General features: G+C 43.4%; 1 protein-coding gene across 1 annotated transcript in view; it reads left to right on the top strand.

Moving 5' to 3' along the window:
- LOC126284972 (alpha-tocopherol transfer protein-like) overlaps positions 1 to 27,191 on the top strand; it is a 257,511-nt gene that overhangs the window by 117,830 nt on the left and 112,490 nt on the right. Inside the window, exon 3 of the mRNA XM_049984250.1 lies at positions 25,745 to 25,901. Within this exon, the coding sequence (XP_049840207.1) occupies positions 25,745 to 25,901 (157 nt within the window). The remainder of the gene's footprint in view (positions 1 to 25,744; positions 25,902 to 27,191) is intronic.

The following is a 27,191-nucleotide window of genomic DNA, read 5'->3' as shown; positions in this document are numbered from 1 at the left end:
ACTGTATGGTTCAAAATGGTTCAAATGGCTCTGAGCACTATGGGACTCAACTGCTGTGGTCATCAGTCCCCTAGAACTTAGAACTACTTAAACCTAACTAACCTAAGGACATCACGTACATCCATGCCCGAGGCAGGATTCGAACCTGCGACCGTAGCAGTCGCACGGTTCCGGACTACGCGCCTAGAACCGCGAGACAACCGCGGCCGGCCCATACTGTATGGAGTCCCTTATTATATAGTACATGGTGTGAATGAAAGCAATTCGAAAGCATCAGCTCAATGAAGATCTCTGGAAAACGTGCCGTTTTGGGTACGATTTGTTATAATAAAGAAAAAGGGGAAAGTACCTACCTATTCTTGAAGACGTCTGGTGTTTAATGCTTTTAGTGTGCGCGCTATGAAAGTATACCGCTTGAATGCTGCGGCACGATGATCTGTCAAAGCCATGTCGTGTTTGGTACCATTTCTCATTATATATCAAATAATGACATTTGTAGATACAGCCGTTATGCAGGACATACCGCATAACTGAAGCCTGCTGACGCATCGAAGCTGTGGCGTACAACTGTTGTGCCTGACAACCCGCAATTTTTCACAAACACAAGTTTTATTGCTGTAAGTTCACAAGGTTGATGACTGAACAACAAACGAAAGGTAACAATAACGATGCCAGTAAGTCTCCTAATTGAGACCAACAAAAGTTCACTTCTAAATTTCCAAAAAGGTTCGTGGTAACACACACACACACACTCACACACACACACACACACACACACACACACACACACACACACACACTAGTAAGAGACCAATTCAGAGAAGAGGACGTACCCTTCATCGGTCGAAGTAAATGAGGTCGGCAACCGGAGTGAACTGTTCTTAGTGGCTGGTTCTAGCACCTAAACAGGAGTCTTCACCCAGTCATTTTTTGGCGTAGTGAGACTTCCTGCAGGAAGTAGTGCTCGGAATGTCTGATTCCATTATCTTGTATGTAAATAGCTGGTGTTTACCATGGTGCCTTTGTTACGCCTTGGTCATAGACAACCTCGTCCTCTGTGGTGTAATATGGGTTGCCGGCCCTCAGGGGCTACCTTGGCTCCGGCATAACAACAGCTATACGAAGAAACGTAACAGCTTCACGTTCAGCTCCCTTCAATTATTTTCACCGTTATCTAAAAAAAAGTAGACTATCCGTCTTTCCTGATAATTTAATAGAACTATTATCTGCAGTAGTAGATGTTATTCGTTACAGATAACGTATTTTCTGTAATTCTTGCCGCACAGGCCAAGCACTGGGTGTTTATCCCGTGGTCAGAAATCTTAACATGACTGCCTATGCCCAAAGGTACACACAAGCTACAAACTGAAAGTTATTGCTATTGTGAAACTTTATGTAGCATTGTTTTTATGTTGCCAGTAAATAACTGTTCCAATTTCTGTGAGCAGCTTCGAAAAAGTCTCCTCTCTCATTCGAATAAAATTACGAAACAAATACACATCTTGAAACGTGTCATGAAGTATGCTCTACAGGCTGATGGAAGTCGAGACAATATAGAGAACATACATGGTCCAGTCACACTAACGTGACTACTACGTCGAAGAGCAATAATCACTCAGGGCGGCAGGTGGCAACACTGGCCGTGGAGGGCATATGAACCATGTCGGGAAGGGGTGAGTAAGGGGGGGGGGGGGGGGAACAGTGCAGCTGTCGCAACATGGAGCTATTTATCTGACGTCCACAGGGGCATGATCATTGGCTTCCGGGCCAAGGGTGGAAGCATTTCCGAAACGGCTGGATTTTTAAACTGTTCGCGTGCCGTCGTCGTTAAAGTTTAACGTGCATGGCAAAATGGCGCTGTCCAAGAGCAGTGCCGAGGCAACCGCGGTGCACCACGGGCCATGGATGACAGGGGCGAACTATGTAAATTGCGTCTCAAATCAACAACGTTTTTGTTCCCCAAATTTACGTACCACCGTAACAAAAGAGGGAAGGAATATTACAGGCCGTCGTAACCGAGCGGTTCTAGGCGCTACAGTCTGGAGCTGCGCGACCGCTACGGTCGCAGGTTCGAATCCTTCCTCGGGTATGGATTTGTGTGATGTCCTTAGGTTAGTTAGGTTTAAGTAGTTCTACGTTCTAGGGGACTGATGACCTCAGAAGTTAAGTCCCATAGTGCTCAGAGCCTTGTTGTTGTTGTTGTTGTTGTCTTCAGTCCTGAGACTGGTTCGATGCAGCTCTCCATGCTACTCTATCCTGTGCAAGTTTCTTCATCTCCCATTACTTACTGCAACCTACATCCTGCTGAATCTGCTTAGTGTATTCATCTCTTGGTCTCCCTCTATGATTTTTACCCTCGGCGCTGCCCAACAATGCTAAATTTGTGATCCCTTGATGCCTCAGAACATGTCCTACCAACCGATCCCTTCTTCTTGTCAAGTTGTGCCACAAACTCCTCGTCTCCCCAATTCTATTCAATACCTCCCCATTAGTTATGTGATCTACCCATCTAATCTTCAGCATTCTTCTGTAGCACCATATTTCGGAAGCTTCTATTCTCTTCTTGTCCAAACTATTTATCGTCCATGTTTCACTTCCATACATGGCTACACTCCATACAAATACTTTCAAAAACGACTTCCTGACACTTAAATCTATACTCGATGTTAACAAATTTGTCTTCTTGAGAAACGCTTTCCTTGCCATTGCCAGTCTACATTTTATATCCTCTCTACTTCGGCCATCATCAGTTATTTTGCTCCCCAAATAGCAAAGCTCCTTTACTACTTTAAGTGTCTCATTTCCTAATCTAATTCCCTCAGCATCACCCTACTTAATTCGACAACATTCCATTATCCTTGTTTTGCTTTTGTTGATGTTCATCTTGTATCCTCCTTTCAACACACTGTCGATTCCGTTCAACTGCTCTTCCAAGTCCTTTGTTGTCTCTGACAGAATTACAATGCCATCGGCGAACCTCAACGTTTTTATGTCTTCTACATGGACTTTAATACCTACTCCGAATTTTTCTTTTGTTTCCTTTACTGCTTGCTCAATATACAGATTGAATAACATCGGGGAAAGGCTACAACCCTGTGTCACTCCCTTACCAATTGCTGCTTCCCTTTCATGCCCCTCGACTCTAATAACTGCCATCTGGTTTCTGTACACATTGTAAACAGCTTTCGCTCCCTGTATTTTACCCCTGCTATCTTTAGAATTTGAAAGAGAGTATTCCAGTCAACACTGTCAAAAGCTTTCTCAAAGTCTACAAATGCTAGAAATGTAGGTTTGCCTTTCCTTATTCTATTTTCTAAGATAAGTCGTAGGGTCAGTAGTGCCTCACGTGTTCCAACATTTCTGCGGAATCCAAACTGATCTTCGCCGAGATCGGCTTCTACCAGTTTTTCCATTCGTCTGTAAAGAATTCGCGTTAGTATTTTGCAGCTGTGACTTATTAAACAGATAGTTCGGTAATTTTCACATCTGTCAACACTTGCTTTCTTTGGGACTGGAATTATATTCTTCTTTGAACCATTTTTGAAGGAATGTTACAATTAAACGTCCCGTGGACACCGAGGTCTTTAGAAACGGAGCACAAGTTCGGAAAATGGATGGATGTGGAAGGAAATCGATCGCGCCGTTTCAAAGAAACCATCACGGTATTTTCCGGGAGCGATTTAGGAAAATCGCGCAAATTCTAGATGGCAGCAACGGATTTGAACTGTAGTCCTCCCACATGCGACTCCAGTGTGCTAACCACGTTGTTCGGTACTAGTATGACACATCTTACAACTTTCCAACAGTGACATTAATAGAACATTAATGTATAAATGTCAGAGTAAACATTTCTCTGGAAGTGAAAGGGTCTTTGAAGGGAAACACCAAGTTAGTCGCACAGATCAGGTTCCTTAGTGAATGTGGCACTTAGCGGCTACTTAGTTTCTTGTGCTAAAGAGAAAGCCACTGTATACAGACTCCACAGCCTGCAAACTGGATCACTCTCCGATAACAAACTATTTCATTTCAGTTACTGACTAGCTATGACAAAGTACATAGACGTTGTCGTTTTTCTTCAGTTGAATTGAAGTTACTGAAAACGCAAGATACTTTACTTTTGTAGAACGTAGTAGTACTTGCCTCTTAAGTGAGGCATTTTTTCACCGTAAAATGCTTTAATTCTTCATAGGCGTGCATAAAATCCATTTAAGTAGGGGAAGGCGGTGCAAGATGGGGAAGCTAACTTTAAATCCTTACAAAAGGGACAAAAACAAACAAATTCAAGTAGGTTTAATTGTCATTTGTTTATTTACCATTGAATTACAATAGCATGCAAAGAAACCTGCAAACTTGTTACATTTAGTTAGAAATATCCCGATTTGAAACAAACTACCAATTCCCCACCTTGCCCCATATGCCGGGTAAGATGGGGAACTAGCATGAATTCATCTCTAAAGCTTAAATAAGGACTGGAATAACGAAATCATGTGAAGATAAGGTTTCGAAACATGGTTCTGCGAATTGCAGAATCAGGTATTACGTTTTATTTAGGCCTCTTACTTTCACATACTACACAAGTGTGGACAGCCTCGTCATCACCACTTTCTGTCCCTGCACAAGTGTCGTGGGCACCCCGACGCTGAAACACATATTTATGTGGCACGTTGATCTGTCGAGCAGCCCTGGAAGAACCCATATGACCTTCCATAACAGCATTTACAGCGCCTTCCATTGACTCCAATGACTAATCTTGGCTAGACTTTGTCGCCGATACTTGCGAACCATCTGAAATAAAATACGTGGAACGTACTATTGAGTCAGATCATTCCTGGTAATCTATATTATACAGTAAATACCATATTTCCAATAGTCAGTCGTTAAAGCATGACAAGAATACTGACTTTGCACGTTTTGTGTATTTTTATTCACCATATAACCTAAGGCATACTTTGTAATTAATTAGGAAAGTGTTGGAATAACGAATACCATTCTATTTACAATTGTATTCAACGTATAATGTACGTGTTCAAAACCCACAGCGAGGTAAACACATGAGAAGATAAGAACGTAATGGTTGTACAAATAGTAGGGGCAAGACGGGGAAGCTTCCCATCTTGCCCCACCCCGACTTGCCCCCTACCATTCTGCCACGTTATATTACGCCTACATGAACACTATGTAGTGAACATTGACTACTGTCACAGCAGTTTACTGTTAATAAGACGTACTATGCAGTGCTCTATATACAGTCTGGACAAATGTTCACGAAACACATGTTTTAGGACCTCGAAAGGTGTAAAACATTGCAAATCAGTACAACAATTGTACGTACCTTGAAAAGCTCACAGAAACCGCCGCGAAACTAAGGTTCAGCAATGTCAACACTCTGGGACCTGTGTATTGATGATGTTGACGTAGCTATCCACAGATGGCAGCACTCTAACTGTAGCTTATAGCCCTTCCCCGTCTTACCCCCCCCCCCCCCCCTCCCCGTCTTGCCCCGCCTTCCCCTACTATCATCTCTTAGCAAATTGAGAGTAATTTAGAAGTACTGCACCTGAAATGACAGTTCAGAATTACTATCTAGCAAGCCACACTGCTTTGGATTTTTCAGTTTTTTTCCGGGAGAATACAGGGATACTTGCTAAGAAAAGGCTCTTACAGTCAGTTCCTTATCCCCTGCAGATTAACAATCGTTTAAAATGGAAGTCTTACGTGCGAGCGGACGTCTAAAATTAAGTTACACATTATTATTGCAGGTCAAGTAACTTTTACCGATCGCTCCACTACACTGCAAAGTGACACAGACACATGACAAATTTTTTCAGTATAGTCACTAAATCTCTATATACAACACTTGGAACGTTCTACCACTCATTCAGTTTCGCAATGATAGCAATCCGCTCCCTGCTCACGGCGGCATTCGAGAACATCTATGTGAATTTCCTCGTTGTTGGAAAATCTCCTTCCCCATATACACCTTCAGCAGCAGGAATGGCTAAAAGACTAATGTAACGTCCGACCGCTGTGGTCGAACGGTTCTAGGCGCTTCAGTCCGGAACCACGCGGCTACTACTGTCGCAGGTTCGAATCCTGCCTCGGGCGTGGATGTGTGTGATGTCCTTAGGTTAGTTAGGTTTAAGTAGTTCTAAGTCTAGGGGATTGATGACCTCAGATGTTAAGTCCCATAGTGCTTAGAGCCATTTGAACCATTTGAACAAACATAAGAATTTAGAATGGTATGTCTCTAGGGGAATGATAAATAACGCCTACAACAAAATTAAAGAGGCCTTTGTAGGAAAGAGAAGCAGCTGTATGAATATGAAGAGCTGAAATGGAGAGAAGATATAAAATGTGTACTGGCAATACCGAGAAAAGTGTTTCTGAAGAAGTGGAATGTGTTAGCATTGAATATAGGTTGAAGTGTTAGGAAGTCTTTACTGAAATTATTTATATGTAGTGTAGTTATGTATGGAAGTGAAACATGGACAGTAAACAGTTAAGACAAGAAGAGAATAGAAGCTTCTGAAACGTAGAGCTACAGAAGAACATTGAATATTTGATGGGTAGATCGGGCAACTAATGAGGAGTACTGAATACAATTGGTGACCGAAGAAATCTGTGGCACAACTTGACTAAATGAAGGGTTCAGTTGATAGGACACATCCTGCGACATCAAGAGATTACCAGTTAAGTATTGGAGTGAAGTGAGGGCAGTAAAAGTTGCAGACTGAGAGGAAGATATGAATACAGTAAGCCGATTCAGATGGATGTAGGTTGTAGGAGTTATTCAGAGATGAAGAGGTTTGCATAAGATTAGGATGGAGAGCTACATCAAACCAGTCTTCGCACTGAAGACCACAACAACAACAACAGCTTTTTCGGCTTGCCAAAAAGAATCTGACTGTATGGTGGATGCTTTCAGACCTTCCATCGCAGATGCGCTTGCGTTGTGTGCGCCGTGTGGGCAAGAGAATAATGTCATTGCTTAATTTTCCATTTCTCTTTTCATTTACGCATTCCTCAGTGCTGTAATTGTTACACAGTAGTAAACTGCGTTAATGGTTAGCCGTAAACCCTGAGTACACAGTCCTTCGCAGTGAAAGAAAACGTTGGCCATGACCTTCTCTGCTGATGGCGCAACTTTACATTCCTTCTACGAAGACGAGATGTTCTGTCTCCATTCCACGGACGCTCTGTTTCTTGCAAGTGTCAAATAATGGACCCGTCACATCACCCTTAATGACGCGGCTTAGGAAACCATTGCCTTTCACGTGGTAACGCTCAAGGAAGGCAATAAACCTTGTTCCTTTGTGAGAAGGTGACAGTGATTGCGGAACCGAGGGTACATACAATTCCGGATACTGCAGACGATCTCTGACGATGGATTGAGCCCTGCCTATTGAGATGCTCACCTGCTGAACAATATCCGCGATGCCACTCTGTGATTGATGCGAATCATCTCCTCGGCGGCCTGGAGATGTCGTCTGCAGTCGGTGCCGATAGCCTTTCATCCTCATCAGCATCACCCAAGTCTGTGCGGTCTTAGGCAAACTGTTGGCAACATTTGACTACAAGTGATATTGCATTTGATTCGCACACCATTAGAATTTGATCGTGAATTTATGTTCAGTTTACATGTTTTGGGCAGAAGAACCGTACTGTGTCACGTACGAGGGGCGTTCGGTAAGCAATGCAACACATCTTTTTCTCGGACGTTTTCGGTTGAAAATGAGCTGAATTCCACTGGTTTGACTGTTGCTTTGTTTCTGGGACGCAACCATAGCACCATGACTCATCATCAGTAATGATCTTCGACAGAAAGTGTGGATCATTTCAAGCGACATTGCTGCTCGCGTTGGTCGAGTTCCAATGACTGTTAACAGAATATGGAGTCGGTGGGTTCAGGAGGGTAATACGGAACGCCGTGCTGGATCCCAACGGCTTCGTATCACTAGCAGTCGAGATGACAGGCATCTTATCCGCATGCCACGTCTCGATCCCTGAGTCAACAGATGGCGACGTTTGCAAGACAACAACCATCTGCACTAACAGTTCGACGACGTTTGCAACAGCATGGACTATCAGCTCGGAGAACACGGCTGTGGTTACCCTTACCGCTTATCACAGAGAGGAGCGCCTGCGATGGTGTACTCAACGACGAACCTGGGTGCACGAATGACAAAACGTCATTTTTTCGGACGAATCCAGGTACTGTTTATAGCATCATGATGGTCGCATCCGTGTTTGGCGACATCGTGGTGAACGCACATTGGAAGCGTGTATTCGTCATCGCCATACTGGCGTATCACCCTGCGTGATGGTATGGGGTGCCATTGGTTACACGTGTCGGTCACCTCTTGTTCGCATTGACGGCACTTTGAACAGTGGACGTTACATTTCAGATGTGTTACGACCCGTCGCTCTACCCTTCATTCGATCACTGCGAAACCCTACATTTTAGCAGGATAATGCACTACCGCATGTTGCAGGTCCTGTACAGGCCTTTTTGGATACAGAAAATGTTCGACTGCTGCCTTGACTAGCACATTCTCCAGATCTCTCACCAATTGTAAAAGTCTAATCAATGGTGGCCGAGGAACTGGTTCGTAACAATACACCAGTCACTACTCTTGATGAACTGTGGTATCGTGTTGAAGCAGCATGGGCAGCTGTACCTGTACACGCTATCCAAGCTCTGTTTGACTCAATGCCCAGGCGCATCAAGGCCGTTATTATGGCCAGAGGTGCTTGTTCTGGGTACTGATTTCTCAGGATCTATGCACCCAAATTGCGTGAAAATGTAATCACATGTCACTTCTAGTATAATAATGAATACTCGTTTATCATCTGCATTTCGTCTGGGTATAGCAATTTTAATGGCCGGTAGTGTAGTTTCATGAAGTTCCGATAGGTGTCATCGAATTCCTTTTGGCGGAAAACCAGAGCATCGTAGATACTCATAGGAGCTTCCAGAATGTCTGCTGACAGCTGACAGTGAATAAAAGCACGGGAGTATCGCGATGATGACAGACACCTCCCCCAACGCGCAAACCTTCCTGAGTGCCAGCGTGCCGGTCGACTTCACACACCTGTAAGAACGCGCGAATGCTCTCGTTCGAGGTGACGAACGTATCGCAATCAAACACTTCGCTGGAGAAATGGACATCTCTGTTGGTAGTGCTGACTCACTCGTCCACCAGTTGGGATTCGGAAAGGTGTGTAACCGCTGGGTCCCTCGACGCCCAGCAGAAGACCATAATGAGCAACGAAGGACCATCTGTTAGGTACTGCCTGCGCGTTTCGAAGCTGATCGTGACAGTTTTTTTGTCGTACATTCTTTTAGGAAATTAATCTCGGGTCCTTACCTCGAAACGGAAATAAAACGGCATATTAAGAAAGAACCAGATGGTAGAGGGAAGTCGAGACCGCCCACTGTCGATACGTATCGTAAGACAAATATATCAAAGAAGAGGTAATTCTTTTGTTGTGGTGATTCGTTCCATTCAGATGTAGCAACGTAGAAGTGAATAAAACACAAATAAATAAATATCTAAATTTATGTATGCTCTAGCCACTATAGTATTATCATGATATGCGAGTACAATCTCTGGTTTGGCTCAATTGGTACCGGTTAGTCTGCAATTCTTAAATTCCGCGAGTTCAATTGCTAGACGGTCCAGAATTTTCGGTCACTTATTGCTTCTGACAATAATTTATGAAGGTGATAAATGCCAAGATTTTAAGCGTGGTTCGGAGTCCACCTTAAACTGTATGTCTCTTCTACAACTAGCAGCGTAAATTAATTCAAAGGTCGGAAGAAGAAACCGGGCACACTTCCAATAGGCTCCGAGCACTAAGGGACTCAACTGCTGTGGCCATCAGTCCCCTAGAACTTAGAACTACTTAAACCTAACTAACCTAAGGACATCACACACATCCATGCCCGAGGCAGGATTCGAACCTGCGACCGTAGCAGTCGCGCGGTTCCGGACTGAGCGCCTAGAACCGCGAGACCGCCGCGGCCGGCTACCTCCCAATAGAACCGTGCCTTGTGCAGCACTGCAACCTTCAGACAAGTCTTCAGGCTGAGGATAAATTTGCTTTTGTAACTAATGTAATGTCAGAAAAAAAGAGAAGACACACAGTCCTTGGCTGTGTTATACTGTCAGCTGGTATGTATTTCGTAAACATAGTAATGTTCCTCAAGTTGGCACTACAACTCTGATAATAAATACTTTTATACAATGCCTGACAGAAAGGGGAAGCAACCAGAAGACATGGTCGGATGTCAATGTAAATTAGTAGACGTACAGAATATTGGCGGGTATGTGAATTATCAGAGTTGCAATTTTCTGTGACTGGTGGAACGGCCACCAGCGTTCATTAGTGTTGGTAGTGTATTGTGTTGTTATATTACGTGGTATGGTATATAAGAGCAGTCAAGAGCGTCAGATGTTAAGCGATCACTGAAGAACATAGAGATGTCACCTACTCGTGTGAAACAGAGAATACCAGAGTTTTCTCGGGATCTCTGCCAGATCTTTTGCTAAGGTGTGAAGGTGGTACGTGTTGTATGATTCGCACACAGATCTTTTTACAGGGGCGCAACTCTAATAACTTTCGTTTATAGTCATTTGTGCGTTCCCTTTTGAACAGAGAGTGCAGCAACTTCGGCTTCCTGAGCATCCTCCGAATTTCGTTATTAAATCGTGGTGAGTATTTTCCATCCCTTATCCACTTACTAGGCTCATAACTCTCTAGGCTACGATTTATAATCTGCTTAAACCTTGTCCATAATTCCTCTACATCCATCTTACTGGAACTAAGTGATGCGAATTCAAGGTCTAAGTGCGATGCTAATAACTACGTATCTGTTCTATCTAGCACAAACTCTCTCCTAGCCTTCTTGACTGATTTATTAACTTTCGTAATCATATGTTGCTATAATGACATCATGATCGCTAATCCCCATTTGTGTACTGACATTGTCAATAAGGTCCAGCCTATTTGTAGCGACAAGGTCTAAAATATTGCCATTGCGTGTCGGCTGCCGAGCTAGATGGCCAAGACAGTGTTCAGAAAATGTGTTGAAAAATATTTCGCATGACTGTCTCTCCGTACTCCCCGTAATGATTCATTAGATACCCCAATCTATACTCGATAGATGAAAGTCGTCTCCAACTGGTATTGCGTGGTGTGGGTATTTGCGTGCTATTGACCGTAGATTTCCTTTGAATGACTCTAAAACTGTCACAGCAGAATTGGGTGACCGGTAAAAACATCCAACAATTAACTTGGTTTCACCTACACCTGTTATACACGACCAGATGACTTCACTGTCACACTCAACTTCGACCTTAAAAGACACAATACTTCGTCAATGACAATGAACAGTCCTCCTTCTATGGCCTCTAATCTGTCTTTCTGATATGCGTTCCACGACTCGCTAAGTATCTCAGTTTTCCACTTCGTATTTCAGCCAGCTTTCGGTGCCAAGAATAATTTGAGAGAGAGCATTTTCCAGGAGGGTAGTAAATTCGGGAACTTTGTTTCGAATACTTCGGCGGTTTACTGATAAAATTCCGACAGTCGAAGTGTCTTTATTCTGAACGCCGTTTGACTTCCCTTGCTGCGTATCGACTGGCGCGTGTTCATCACACCACCTCAACTACTGTCTAGCCTAAAAAACCCTCATGTGAACTCGACAAGTACTCTGCTACACGAGTAGGTGCTTCCTTTGTGTCGTGCACCTCTGACCTATCAAGGTGAGTCTTACAAAGCTCCTCACGATAGCGCAGGTCTAGAAATCTGCAGCCAAGACCGCCACAGAGTCGATGAAGTCTTTGGTTGACACCATCCACTCGGCTTCAAACCAAAGGACCCCAATCAACGCTGCTGCAAATAGCGAACCCTGTTTGCACCCCGCGCGTGAGTCCACCAGCCTGTACGAACTGAGAATCGCTGCAGAGTCCATTCTATAGGCGTCATTGGTCCCGACGTGAGCCACAACTTGCAGACAACTGCACGCTGGACGCTCGATATCCACAGATAAGGCTGCCTACACATCACGGATGAGGCCCCCCGACAGACACACCGAGCGCACATTGGCTTTCTTTCCAGCCCTGAACGCTATCTACTGGAGCTCCCAATATCTAGCAAACCTGCCTGTTCTGACTCTGCTGGGCAGCCAACTGTCCATTCACAGAGTGAATGGGCGACGCCTGGCGGGCCAGTCTCCACATTGGCTCTCCGTCTCGACAGACACGTCACTCACCCTGGTGTGAGGGCGGATCCAACATGTCGGGCGTGCTAGGAGGCGGAATCGTTAGCGTCAGGATTTCATCCGGCCCATTCACCTCCCTCCATGGTAAGGGTGAAATCCTGGCGCTCAGGGCTCGCGCTAAGAGATGGAACCAGAGCCCATGGGCAAAACAAGCGACACCTGAGGTCTCCCATGCGACGCGCCAGATTCTCCGCCACCGCTACACGCCGAGGCAACAGCCTGAAGGTGACTGACAGTAGCCAAAAGCGCATTCAGTTGTTCGCGAACTGCAGCCAGTTTTTCCTGCGTCCGCACACAGCATGCACACGTACCAACCATCTTATCAAGCCTACCTGATGAAGTAAACGATAAAAACAGGCAACTTGCTACCCTCCTGATGAGTCACCAATGGATGCTGATGCGTTAATGAGCAGCTATTCGGTTTACCAAATCCAATTTTGGGAGTTCAGTGAGCAAATATTGCGCTACTGACTGAATGAATTTACACTTGCAAAAACGCGAGATTAAACCTCTTAACGCTGCTGCTACGGTCGCAGGTTCGAATCATCCCTCGGGTATGGATGTGTGTGATGACCTTAGGTTGGTTAGGTTTAAGTGGTCCTAAGTCTAGGGGACTGATGACCTCAGATGTTAAGTCCCATAGTGCTTAGAGCCATTTGAACCATTTTTGAAACCTCTTAAACAGTAAAACACGCACTAAATAGAATAAATATACTAAGAGGAAAACACAGAAAAAGATGAACACATAACATATCGCTCTGTTGTACTTGTATCTCATCTGACAGCTGGAGCCTGACTCACGTCCATAAATGGGCTCATGATGCCGAGTTCTTCTTCCCTAGACACACTGTGGGTTAAAAACGTGTCATTGTGCCATCGTAGATTTCGATGCCTTTCTTCATTTCAAATGTGGCAAATTCGCGACTCTGACCAACCACACGCCGCCATTCAGCTAAGATCCAGTTTCTGTATTGTGTGGCCCACTAACGATGTTCAAATTCTGTATCACAGGGAGAGGTGGTCTTTCGGGAGGCACTCGACCCATATTGCCACGCATGTAGTTCCCTTCCCAATGTTCGCTCATAAACTGGTTGAGATGGCATTGCAATCACTGCCAACAGCAATTCCTGTCGGCTTTGAAACCAGTTGTTACTGACGCGGCGTGACGTTCGTCTGTGGTCCCAGTCGGTGAGGATCTTACTATGACCGGTGCTCTTACGGCATGTTACAGGGTTTGCGAGTGGTGCACCATTACTTCTAGACACGTTGGACATTCTGCGTTGATACACCAACAGATCTGGCATTTCATTAGCGATTTGGTCATGAGGAAGCACAAACATGCACACCGCTTCATTGCCACGACTAATGTCAGCGCTGGAGAATCACATGACAAGCTGTTATAACTCACACACCAGCTACATTGCACCAAGCGACAAGTGTGCTCAGACAGTTGACTAATATTGTGTCTGGTAGACTATGTTCGGTACTGTAGAGGTTTTATACGTCGTATAGGATTCCTAATTACTAGCCGTTGTAACCCAAGGCGAGGAGAGTAGTCTCGAACCTTGTTTTTCTTCCAGACAGTGTATTTGGAACTCTATGTCACCAGCATCCGATTCTGGAAGTTAGAAGCGTTTGACAGTCCCTCGCTCCTTTCCATCATTATCGTCGAAACTAGCCCCTTCAAATCGTTGTTTTTCTTACATATGCGTAGAATTTTCTCAGAATCCTCCCAACAAATTTAACTCTCCACTCATGTTCCCTATTACTTATTTCAAGTATTCTTACCACCTGATGTAACTTTGTAGACATTTACATACCCTGGGTAGTCATACGATATGACAAGCTCCGATATCTTTCCACAAATAGTATAGCCAAGTACTGTCCGTTTCTTTCTCTACGTTATATGTCCTGCCTTTCTTCTATCCATTTTAAGAAAAAAAATTACACAAAAAGTAAGTACTAAACCGTTCTGAGTTACCTTTCAGCTGCTCAGAAACGATGCTAACTTCTCTGTTACACAATTACCAGTGAACAATCCTGGAGTGCTGTAAAACCTATACGATAAGTCGTTTGTAAGTATTGACAACGTTATCAGTGCTATTACACTTGCTTGAGACACATCCGACGTGACTACAAGCAACTGTAATAAGACTGCTAATATTCTCAACACACGTAAACTGTTTGTCATTCTCGAATTGTTCACTGATGATATCTTCATCATCTGGCATAGAATGCTGGTACCTGTCTGTTTTTATCTACGAGCTGTTCTGAAACTATTGGTTCAAATTAATACATCTCGGAATAGCACTTGCAACCTACGTCCACAATTATTTGCTGGATGTATTCCAATCTCTGTCTTCCTCTACAGGTTTTGCCCTCTTCAGCTCCCTGTAATACCATGGAAGTCACTCCCTCATGTCTTAACAGACGTCCTATCATACTGTCCCTTCTCCTTATCAGTATTTTCCACATATTCCTTTCCTCTCTGAATTTGCGCAGAAACTCCTCATTCCTTACCTTATCAGTCAACCTAACTTTCAACACTGGTCTGCAGCAGCACATCTCAAATGCTTCGATTCTCTTCTGTTCCGGTTTTCCCACAGTCCATGTTTCACTACCATACAATGCTGTACTCCAGACGTACATCCTGAGAAATTTCTTCCTCAAATTAAGGCCGATATTTGATATTAGTAGACTTCTTTTGGCCTGAAACGCCCTTTATGCCATTGCTAGTCCGCTTTGGATGGCCTCCTTGTCTCGTCAGTCATTGGTTATTTTACTGCCTAGGTAGCAGAATTGCTTAACTTCATCTACTTCGTGACCATCAATCCTGATGTTAAGTTTCTCGCTGTTCTCATTTCTACTGCTTCTGATTACCTTCGTCTTTCTTCGATTTACGCTCAGTCCACGCTCTATACCCATTAGACTATTTATTCCGTTCAGCAAATCGTGTAATTCTTCTTCACTTTCACTCAGGGTAGCAATGTCATCAGCGAATCGTACCACTGGTATCCTTTAACCTTGAATTTTAATTCCACTCTTGAAACTTTCTTTTATTTCCATCATTGCTTCCTCAACGTAGAGATTGAACAGTAGGGGCGAAAGGCTACAGCCTTGTCTTACACCCTTCTTAATACGAGCACTTCGTTCTTATTATTCCCTCTTGGCTGTTGTACATATTGTGTATGACCCGTCTCTCCCTGAAGCTTGCGCCTACATTTCTCAAAATGTCGTGCATCTAGCACCATGTTACATTATCGAATGCTTTTCCCAGGTTGACAAATCCTAGGAACGTGTCTTGATTTTTCTTTAGTCTCTACGTTAGAATTGCCTCTCTCGTGTCTTTCTTTACCTTTTCTAAAGTTAAACTGATCGTCATGTAACGCATCCTCAATTTTCTTTTCCATTCTTCTGTATATTATTCATCTCAGCAACTTGTACGCATGAGCTGTTAAGCTGATTGTGCAGTAATTCTCGCACTTTTCAGCTCTTACCGTATTCGGAATTGTGTGGATGATGCTTTTCTGAATGTCAGATGGTATGTTGCCAGACTCATACATTCTGCACTCCAACGCGAATAGTCATTTTGTTGCCACTTCCCCCAATGATTTTAGAAATTCTGATGCAATGTTATTTATCCCTTGTACCTTATTTGATCTTAAGTCCTCCAAAGCTCTTTCAGATTCTGATTCTAATACTGGATCCCCTATCTCTTCTAAATCGACTCCTGTTTCTTTTTCTACTACATCAGACAAATCTTCCCCTCATAGAGGCTTTCAATGTATTCTTTTCACCTATCCGCTCTCTCCTCTGCATTTAATAGCGGAATTACCGTTGCACTCTTAATGTTATCACCCTTGCCTTTAATGTCACCGAAGGTTGTTATGATTTCTGTATGCTGAGTCTGTCCTTCAGACAATCATTTCTTTTTCGATTTCTTCACATTTTTTCTACAGCCATTTCGTCTTAGGTTCCCTGTGCTTCCTATTTATTTCATTCCTCAGCGACTTATATTTCTGTATTCCTGAGTTTCCCGGAACATTTTTGTACTTCCTCCTTTCTTCGATCAAATTAAGTATTTCTTCTATTACCCAAGGCTCTTTTTAGAGATGATCATTCCTCTTCAACTGTACTGCCTACTGAGATATTCCTTATTGCTGTATCTATAGCCTTAGAGAAGTTCAGCCGTATCCCGTCATTCCTTAGTTCTTCCGTATCCCACTTCTTTGCGTGTCTATTCTTCCTGGCTAATGTCTTAAACTTCAACCTAGTCTTCAACACTACTATATTGTGATCTGAGTCTATGTCTGCTCCTGGGTACGCCTTACAATCCCGTATCTGATTTCGGAATCTCTGTCTGAGCATGATGTAATTTAATTGAAATCTTCCCGTATCACTCAGCCTTTTCTAAGTATACCTTCTCCTGTTGTGATTCTTGAACGGGGTATTCGCTATTTCTAGCTGAAACATGTGACAGAACTCATTTAGCCTTTCTCCTCTCTCATTCCATGTCCCAATCCCAAATTCTCCTGTAACCTTTTCTTCTACTCCTTCCCCTACAACTGCATTTCAGTCTCCCATCACTATTACATTTCCATATCCCTTTACATACCGTATTACCCTTTCAGTATCCTCATACACTTTCTCTATCTCTTCATCTTCAGCTTGAGAAGTCGGCATGTATACCTCAACTATCGTTGTCGGTGTTGATCTGCTGTCGATTCTGATCAGAACAAACCTATCACTGAACTGTTCACAGTAACACACTCTGTGCCCTACTTTCCTATTCATAACGAATCCTACTCCCGTTATACCATTTTCTGCTGCTGTTGATATTACCCTATACTCATCTGACCAGAAATCCTTGCCTTCGCCGGCCGAGCGGTTCTAGGCGCTTCAGTGCGGAACCGCGCTGCTGTCAAGATAGCAGGTTCGAATCCTGCCTCGTGCATGGATGTGTGTGACGTCCTTAGGTTAGTTAGGTTTAAGTAGTTCTAAGTCTAGGGGACTGATGACCTCAGATAATAAGTCCCATAGTGCTTAGAGCCATTTGAACCATTTTGAACCTTGTCTTCTTTCCACTTCACTTCACTGACCACATATCTAGACTGAGCCTTTGCATTTCCCTTTTCAGGTTTTCTAGTTTCCCTACCACATTCAAGCATCTGATAGGGTGGATAAGGTCCCTGATGGCAATTTCTGAATGTAAGAACGTTTACACAGTAGGTAGATTGTCATGCTAATTACAGCAGTGGCCCCCATGCTAATTATATCAGTGGCATTCACAGGAACTCCTGAAATGCACTGTCATTGGCCGATGCACGCAGTACATCGTCGAATCATTGACTGTTGTTTCTGTTCGAAGATTCGTGGCAAGTACTCAATGGTACCAGCAGCTACGTCAGTTACAGCGAAGAGGTCTTTTTCTGTTTCCACAACGTCTTTGTACACCAGCTGCTGCTTAGGGCCCCAGAGGAAGAAATCAAGACACGTAATGGTGGCCAAACCACAGGGCCACCTCGTCCGATCCATCGATTCCCGAAGGTCGCTCCCAGGTGACTCCTCGAATCAATGCGGTCTCGTAAACTGACATGCGGTCGGGTGAGCAGTGTGCTGTCCACAAGCCCCTCCATATCCGCATCCAATGACGCCTGTAGTTGAGGATGACACGGCGGCCCGTCGGTACCGTTGGACCTTCATGGCCTGTTCGGGCGAAGTTATCAATGCAAAATACGGGGCCGCCCCATCGTGCTGGAACGACAGTTCTTTGTCTAACATTCAGGGGAATATACAGCCTGTACAGCCAACCATCCGCCTACAGAGCAGTTTTAAGTGTCAGTACACATTCCCAGTAACCGATGTGGACGCAGCAACATACATCAGTACCACTAAAGAAGTCTTCCCTGGCATTACAAGTTGACTATGGAGGCCGTATGATCTTTGTTGAAATATATTTGTTTTGATGTTCTCTATCTCCTGTATTAATTTGACGAATTGTTTGGAACACCCTGTACCTTATTAAAAGGCCAAAGTAGGGTGACCAACTTTCCCGTATTTCCCGGTATCTCCCGCATTACAGCAACATATTTTTTTTTTTTTTATTTTCCCGGCTACTTTAATGACTGCCTGTTTCTTCCGTATATTTCGTCAGTGATCACGGCCATAAATATTATTAATTCCGCGGAATACTATCGGTTGTCAAATTCCCTGAACCAGAGATCTCGAAAAGTTTTCGTATAATGATCGTGACTATTGTCGACATACAGTCTTTTTTCCTGGAGCAGAGAAAGAGTGACAGCTTATGTGTCTGGAGGGTCCGCGAGAGAGCGAATGTTTACTTGTTTCTCAGACGGTACTGGCAACCAACGAATGCGATTCATACCGATCAGCAGCTGTGGTATAAATAGCACACGGAAGTAACAAGAACTCGCGAGAAGATTAAATACTCGTTCGTTTATTTGAAGAAGTGGTAGAAGCAATATTCTTGGTTAAAGCCCACGGCCTTCAACGTTAACCGAGCTTACTGTGTACTGTGTAAGCGTGACTTCAGCATCGCCCATAGAGGCAATGCCGACTGCCGACAACCTCCTTGTACATAAGTTCATAAGCAGAACCCAAAGAGAAATGAAGGCAGCCGCGCGGGGTAGCCGTTCGGTCTAGGGACCTTGCCACGGGTCGCCCGGCTTCCCCCCGTCGGAGGTTCGAATCCTCCCTGGGGCACGGGTATGTGTGTCGTCCTTAGCGTAAATTAGTTTAAGTTAGATCAAGTAGTATGTAAGCCCAGATCACGGAAGACGTGATCTTGGATGTAAGCCAAGGGACCGATGTCCTCAGCAGTTTGGTCCCATAGAACTTACCACAAATTTCCAATTTCCAAATGAAGGTGTCCTCAGATTTACTCAACTGTTTTGGTAATGGCAGAAATGACAGTGGAAACGTTCAATGTGAACTAGAAATAGGTGTCCATACTCTCAATCATATTATAAGCTACAGAAGTATGGATTGTAGATTTAAATAACCGAAGGATGTTTTCCATGACTGTAATTTGGCTAAGGTGATGTCATGTGATGGAACTGAGGCAGAAGCAATTGTGAAGAAGGTTATGGCTCCGAGAAGTCTTCAGAACTTCACAGATGTCTTGAAAGATCCAGTCAAACAAAGAATTTTTTTTCTAAGCAATCGATGCCTCGAATCACAAAGACAGAAAGATGTTCCTTCAAGTTTATCTATGGAATAGAAGAAGTTTGCCACCAGAAAGTCCAAATTCTATTTAAAGTGTGCTGTGCCTTAAACTAAGCTCTTAATGACTGCTAGCAGGTTATGAATAATGGATCCCTTTCTGGACGAAAGTAGACGATTTCAAGTCTGCGCATAGACTGTTTTTATTCCTTGTGTTGATACTGTGTAGTGAGCTATTGGTTAAAAAAAAGAGACATATTACTTACAACAAGCCTGATTAAGGATTAAATATACTGAGAAGCAGTGGTTCAGTCTATGCAATTCTTTGAATAGGTTTCGGCATTCTCTTCTTGCATTTACACCACAAATGAGTCTTATTACAAGTTTTTGCACTGTAAAAACTTTCTCTCTGTTTCTGAGGTTACCCCACAATATAACAACATTTAACAAAACATAGTGCAAGTAAGCAAAGTACGCCTTTTTTATTATATTCTCCATTGTCACCCACTCCTAGAAAATGCGATGTTGTTATGCAGCTGACATTTAATGCAACTGAATTTCCCCTAAACATCCCTTAATATCATGGTCAGATGTTGGTCATTTCCCTTAAAACAATGGTCAAACGTTGTTAGCACTAGCTAGAATGGTCATCCAATTCTATTTGCGGGTTGTTTATCTGACGGCTTCCTGGGGCAATAAAAATTTGATTTTTCAGTATCTGTTTAAATAAAAATCAGTTGCCGGATGTATCAAAGATTATCACTTCATTTGGATGATATTTTTTTTGTTCTTGTTGTGTTCGTAAATGTCAGCGTGAGATTAGTATTAAAGAAAATCCACAGGAAATGTCGGAAATTTGGATGGTACTTTTGTACGAAAATCACAATGAAGGAAATACGACGACCGGTTTGATAGTTCTGTTGTCACATGTTTTCTTAACAAAAGAAGTGTGACGCTCAGTTTGACAGTTCTGCTGTCGCATGTTTTGTCAACAACAACAAATTCCGCATTGAACACAGATATTTTGCGAGAAAGGTACAATTGAAAGTGATTTCTGTGTGCTACCAGTGGTAACTATATCTGTAGTGTATTTCAAAGATTCAGTTGATGTTAGTCCGCGGTATTTTGGTGTCTTCCACACTTTTTTTTTTAGAAAGCATTTGGAGGCAAATCGAATGAGAATTTCTCAAGTGTGAACCATTATAACTCCGGAACGGCGGGTACAGTCGAGTTCGACTCGCTCAGATTGAGCTCACGCACTTAATAATTCGAATGTGACTATTCGAACCGAATGTTTCATGTTCAGGTACACTACGCCATCAAAAGTAGCCGGACACATGGTTTAAAATGACTTACAAGTTCGTGGCGCCCTCCATCGTTAATGCTGGAATTCAATATGGTTTTGTCTTGATGACAGCTTCCTCTCTCGCAAGCATACATTCAATCACGCGCTGGAAGGCTTCTTGGGGAATGGCAGTCCATTCTTCACGGAGTAGTGCACTGAGGAGAGATATCGATGTCGGTCGGTGAGGCCTGGCACGAAGTCGGCGTTCCAAAACATCCCAAAGGTGTTCTGTGGGATTCATGTCAGGACTCTGTGGAGGCCAATCCATTACAGTGTTGTTATTGTCGTGTAACCACTCCGCCACAGGCCGTGCACTATGAACAAGTACTCGATCGTGTTGAAAGATGCAATCGCCATCGCCGAATTGTTCTTCAACAGTGGTAAGCAAGAAGGTGCTTAAAACATCAGTGTAGGCCTGTGCTGTAATAGTGCCAAGCAAAACAACAAAGGGTACAAGCGCCTTCCATGAAAAATACGACCACACCATAACACCACCGCCTCCGAATTTTACTGTTGGCACTACATACACTGGCAATGACGTTCACCGGGCATTCGCCATACCCACACCCTGCCATCGAATCGCCACATTGTGCACCGTGTTTCGTCACTCCGCACAACGTTTTTCCACTGTTGTCCAATGTTTACGCTCCTTACACCAAGTGAGGCGTCGTTTGGTATTTACCGGCGTGATGTGCGGCTTATGTGCAGCCGCTCGATCATGAAATCCATGTTTTCTCACCTCCCCCCTAACTATCATAGTACTTGCGTGGATCCTGATGCAGTTTGGAATTCCTGTGTGATCGCCTGGATAGATGTCTGCCTACTACTCATTACGACCCTCTTCAACTCTCGATGGTCTCTGTCAGTCAACAGAAGAGGTTCGCCTGTACGCTGTTGTGCTGTACGTGTCCCTTCACGTTTCCACTTTACTATCCCATCGGATACAGTGGACCTAGGGATGTTTAGGAGTGTGGAAATCTGGCGTCCAGACGTATGACACAAGAGACAACCGATCACCTGACCACGTTCGAAGTCCGTGAGTTCCGCGGAGAGCCCCATTTCTCTCTCCTACGATGTCTAATGATTACTGAGGTCTCTCTTATACGCCCTGTACTAATGATTCCAACAGATTTATCCACTCATTTTCACTTCTGTTCTCAATCAGGGTTCCGTTTGCGATAAGTATATTTAAGATCAGAGGGAGGGGAGAGAGGGAGATGGACAGAGAAGGGATATAAGGAAGGAGAAGGAGGATATGAACAGAGAGGTAAGGGAGGAGGAGATGGATGGAGAGAGTGTGGGATAAGAAATATACAGGGAGCTGGGTGTAGTTGATGGACAGAAATAGGAGGAGAGGAGATGGAAAAGGGAGGGGGTAGGTTCAAATGGCTCTGAGCACTATGGGACAAAATCTGGGGTCATCAGTCCCCTAGACTTAGAACTACTTAAAGCAAAGTAACCTAAGGACACCATACACATTCATGCCCGAGGCAGGATTCGAACCTGCGACCGCAGCAGTAGAGCGGTTCCGGACTGAAGCGCGTAGAACCGCTCGGTCTCTACGGCCGGTGAGTGGGTAGGAGGAGAGGCACGGACACGCACACACACACACACACACACACACACACACACACACACACACACACACACACACACACAGAGAGAGAGAGAGAGAGAGAGAGAGAGAGAGAGAGAGAGAGAGAGTAAAACGTATATCCAATTCCCAAATACAGGGTGTTTACAAATGAATAGCGGGGCTCTTTCATTTGACATATTTATAACTGTAAGTTTAATATAATAAATATTATAAAGCATTAAAACCCCGATCTTCATTGTAAAAACCCTGTATATTTAGCAAATGCGAAGCATTTCCGCCTTCGCTAGTTTCAGATAATTAGTGACCCAAGTTAAAAGTGTAAAATGGCATCATAATCTACTCATTAACACGCATAACCTTACGTTGAAGGTTTAACGCAATAATACACGTGCAAATTTCCGCATTACATTCATTCAGTGTTTGAGAATGGGAACACTATCAATTCCATTAGCAACACAATTCGCAGACGGTATCCACGTGTATCACTGAATAAACCTGCAAAAGTATACCATTGTACGACACGTATCAGGAGATAGGACGTCATAAACATTGAGACGCGTGGAAAACTAGCTTCTCCTAAGAACGCAAATTACGCGGACTACACTCAACCGGTTTTCGTTTGACTTTTCATCAGTCTACGCGTGAATGATTCAAAACTAATAAAATCAACATAATTAGGGTTTTGCACGCTTTGCGACATATATTTAACGCATTAACACATTTATAACGTAATCAGACGTTTAAAGCTGTTTTACACGTGGGTGTTCGATTCTTTAGAGAATCGTGGGTAGGGTTAGTTATTTGTTCTGTTCGTGAATAGGGCGAGTAAATATCTTACCGTGTACAGCATAAAGCACAAAGGTTCCTCTGCCACGGGCGTCATGGTGATGCCTGACAATTCCCCTGTTGTGTCTAATCTATACTCTGCAAACCACTATGAAGCGCATACCGGAGGCGACATCCCATTGTACCAGTTGTTAGGGTTCTATCCCATTCCAATCGCGTATGGAGCGCGGGAACAATGATTGTTTGAATGCCCTCGTGCGAGCTGTAATTAAACTAATCCTCTTCTCACGATCCCTACGGGAGAGATATGTAGGGGGTTGTAGTATATTCCTAGAGTCACTATTTAAAGGCGATTCTTGGAAGTTTCTATGTAGATTTTCTTTCGATAGTTTACGTCTGCCAGTTCAGTTTCTTCAGCATCGCTGTGACACTGTCCCACAGGTCAAACAAACCTGGGACCATTCGTGCTGCCTTTCTCTATGTATGTTCAATGTTCCGTGTTAGTCCTGTTTGGCACGGGTCCTACAAACTTTAACAGTACTCTGGCATGGGCCACACGATTTATTTGTAAGAAATCTACTTTGTAGTCTGATAACGTTTTCCTAGTATTCTGCTGATAAACCAAAGTGTACCACCTGCTTTATCCACGACTGTGCCTATGTGATCATTTCATTTTATATCCCAACAAATTGCTGCACCTAAGCACTTGTAGGGGTTGGACGATTCCAGCTGTGACTAATTGATATTATAGTCAGGGTCTGTGGCAAGGAAAAATGGTGTATCATATTACACTGGATAAAATTACTCCAGAAATCAGCGAATATATTACTTCAACAGATTTAGAAGGAGAGCTGAAACTACGGAAGAAAAGTGGATTGATGAAAGTAAAAGATCTGAAACACCAACTGAAGATTTAAAGAACTGTGACAAGCAGTTTTTCCCAAATGTATATGTTTTACTTCAAATATTTGGGACTATTCCTGTCACTGTAAGCACTCCTGAACAAAGCTTGTCTACTTTGAGACGAATAAAGACTTATTTGCGTAACACAATGGGGCACGTGAGATTAAATGAGTTGACTCTTGCAAATGTCCATAAAGAAAGATATATGGTCAGTGAAAATATCATTGATATATTCAATAAAAAGAAACAGAGACGAATGAGCATGACAAATTGGGCAGAAGATGGAAATAACCAGTGAATTGTGTAACAGATTTTTTTAATATTTATGTCAAGTTCAAGTTTTTACATTCATGTCATCTCCTGTATCCAGAAAATTATTGAAAACTTATTTGTTGTAAGTTGACCTTTTTTATGGTTTATGTAATTTATAAAATCTCCCATGTTAAAATAAGCTTTTTTCCCTGAACCCTAGAACAGTTACCAAAAACTACTTAAAGGAACACCAAATTTTACCAATTTGTCAGTGGAGGACTCTCCTTTTGTTAAGCCATATTCCATTCCCGCAAACCCTCTCCCCCCCCCCCTCGTTAGCCTTGCCCCCCCTCCCCTTGACCGACATCTAGAATCGCCTCTGATTATAGTCGTAGGATAATACGTTTCGTTTGTTTTGCGAAGGGCACAATTTTACATTTCTAAACATTTAAAGGAAATTGGCAATTTTTGCACCACTTGGACATCTTATCAAGATCTCACTGGATATTTATGCAGCGATCCTTCATTACATATAATGGCATCATTTGCAATATTTCCCGCAAAATTATTAATATACAACACGAACAGAAAGGCTCATAACACACTTCCCTGGGACACACCCGACGTTACGTATGTGTCTGTTGATGCCTCTCCAGTCAAGACAAGTTGCTGCTTTCTCGCTACTAAAAAATACTCATCCAGTCACAATATACGCATGATACTCAATACGATCATACTTTTGGTAATAATCGTAGATGTGGTGATAACTCAAATGATTTTCGAAAATCGAGAAATATTGCATCTACAAACCGATGTCAAGGATATTGGTCGGTAGTTTTATGGATTACTTCAGCTACCCTTCTCCTAGACAGGTGTGACTTGTGCCATCTTCTAACAGCTGCGCACAGTTTTTTGTTCGAGTGATCTACGAAAGAATATAGTTAACAGAGGGATTAACTCAGTCACAAATTCAGTATACGGTCTCACAGGGATTCCATCGAGCCCTGGAACGATTTTAATGATTCCAGGTGTTTCTCAACATCACTGACACTAACACTTATTTCACTCAAGTTACCAGGGATGGGAGGAATAAATTGGGATAATTCTCATAGATTTTCATTTGTAAAGGAATATTTAAAAACGGAGCTAAGCATTTCTTGTTTTATTTTCTATCCTGAATTTCATTTCCTGTCGAATTCACGAATGACTGGAAGTTAACTTTGGTGTCACTAATAGCCTTTATATACGACCAGATTTTCTTTGGGTTTTATGAAATATCATCTGAGAATATTCTGCTGTGCTAGTCACTCAAGGGTTCACCCATTGCTCTCTTGACAGCCGAACGCGCATCAATTTCGCATCTTTCTATCTATAGCCCTATTGTTTGTTGCAGACGAGCACCTGCACCTGTTCCTCCACAGCTGTTACGGAAATCTGGAGCCCACCAAGAAGACCATCGAGATGTACTTCACGGTGCGCACGCAGTGGACAGACCTCTTCTCCAACAGGGACCCGCTGCTGGCCGAGATAGAATGCCTCATGGACCTCGCGTACGTAGCAAGCACCCTTACGACACGAAAGGCCACAGACATAAAACTGATTCTTACACTAATTTTTATGCTACAACTCAGTTTATTATTAAACATAGTCTCCGCAGATCAGTACACATCGTCCAATATTTCTATAATTCAAAACCGCCTCCTTCACTGATCAGACTGTCTCACTGCCATCCTGAGAATACGGGTTAGATTCCTTGTATTTATCAGGCGTTTTTCTGTCTGGGAGAACCGGAAAGCGGTGTACTCAGTCCAGTTGAGGAGCAGCTTTAATGAGGAATATCAGTTCCAGAGTTTGGGAGAGCGGGGTGCTCATCACATGCCTCTCTATCCCTTTTTCAAACAGCGCCGTAAGAGAGATGGCGACACAGTGGCCGACTGGCATCGCAAGGACCTCCGCGCCGGAGCGTGAAGTTACTTATTTTTAAAAAAACTAAAACTTCATTATTTACGTAACTGTATCATGTACAAAACAGGTGGTATACCCGAAGACTTCAAGAAAGAGTTCGGAAAAAAAGCAGGTGCTGACACGTTTGAATATTACCGAACTATCAGTTTAATACTCTTGGTTGCAAAATAGTAACACTCATTCTTTACAGAAGAATGGAAAAACTGCCAGAAGCCGACCTCGAGGAAGTTCAGTTTGGATTCCGGAGAAACGTAAAAACATGAGAGGCAATACTGACCCTACGACTTCCCATGGAAGATAGGTTAAGGAAAGGCAAGCCTACGTTTATACCATTTGTAGACTTATAGGAAGTTTTTGACAACGTTGACAGGAGTACTCTCTTCGAAATACTGAAGGTAATATGGGTGAAATGCAGGGATCGAAAGACTATTTACAACTTGTACAAAAACCAGACGGCAGTTATAAAAGTCGAGGAGTATACACTCCTGGAAATTGAAATAAGAACACCGTGAATTCATTCTCCCAGGAAGGGGAAACTTTATTGACACATTCCTGGGGTCAGATACATCACATGATCACACTGACAGAACCACAGGCACATAGACACAGGCAACAGAGCATGCACAATGTCGGCACTAGTACAGTGTATATCCACCTTTCGCAGCAATGCAGGCTGCTATTCTCCCATGGAGACGATCGTAGAGATGCTGGATGTAGTCCTGTGGAACGGCTTGCCATGCCATTTCCACCTGGCGCCTCAGTTGGACCAGCGTTCGTGCTGGACGTGCAGACCGCGTGAAACGACGCTTCATCCAGTCCCAAACATGCTCAATGGGGGACAGATCCGGAGATCTTGCTGGCCAGGGTAGTTGACT

Source organism: Schistocerca gregaria, chromosome 8 (genome assembly GCF_023897955.1).
Source record: "Schistocerca gregaria isolate iqSchGreg1 chromosome 8, iqSchGreg1.2, whole genome shotgun sequence".
NCBI lineage: Eukaryota > Metazoa > Arthropoda > Insecta > Orthoptera > Acrididae > Schistocerca > Schistocerca gregaria.
The sequence above is the reverse complement of the archived record's forward strand: the minus strand, read 5'-3'. Positions and strand labels throughout refer to the sequence as shown.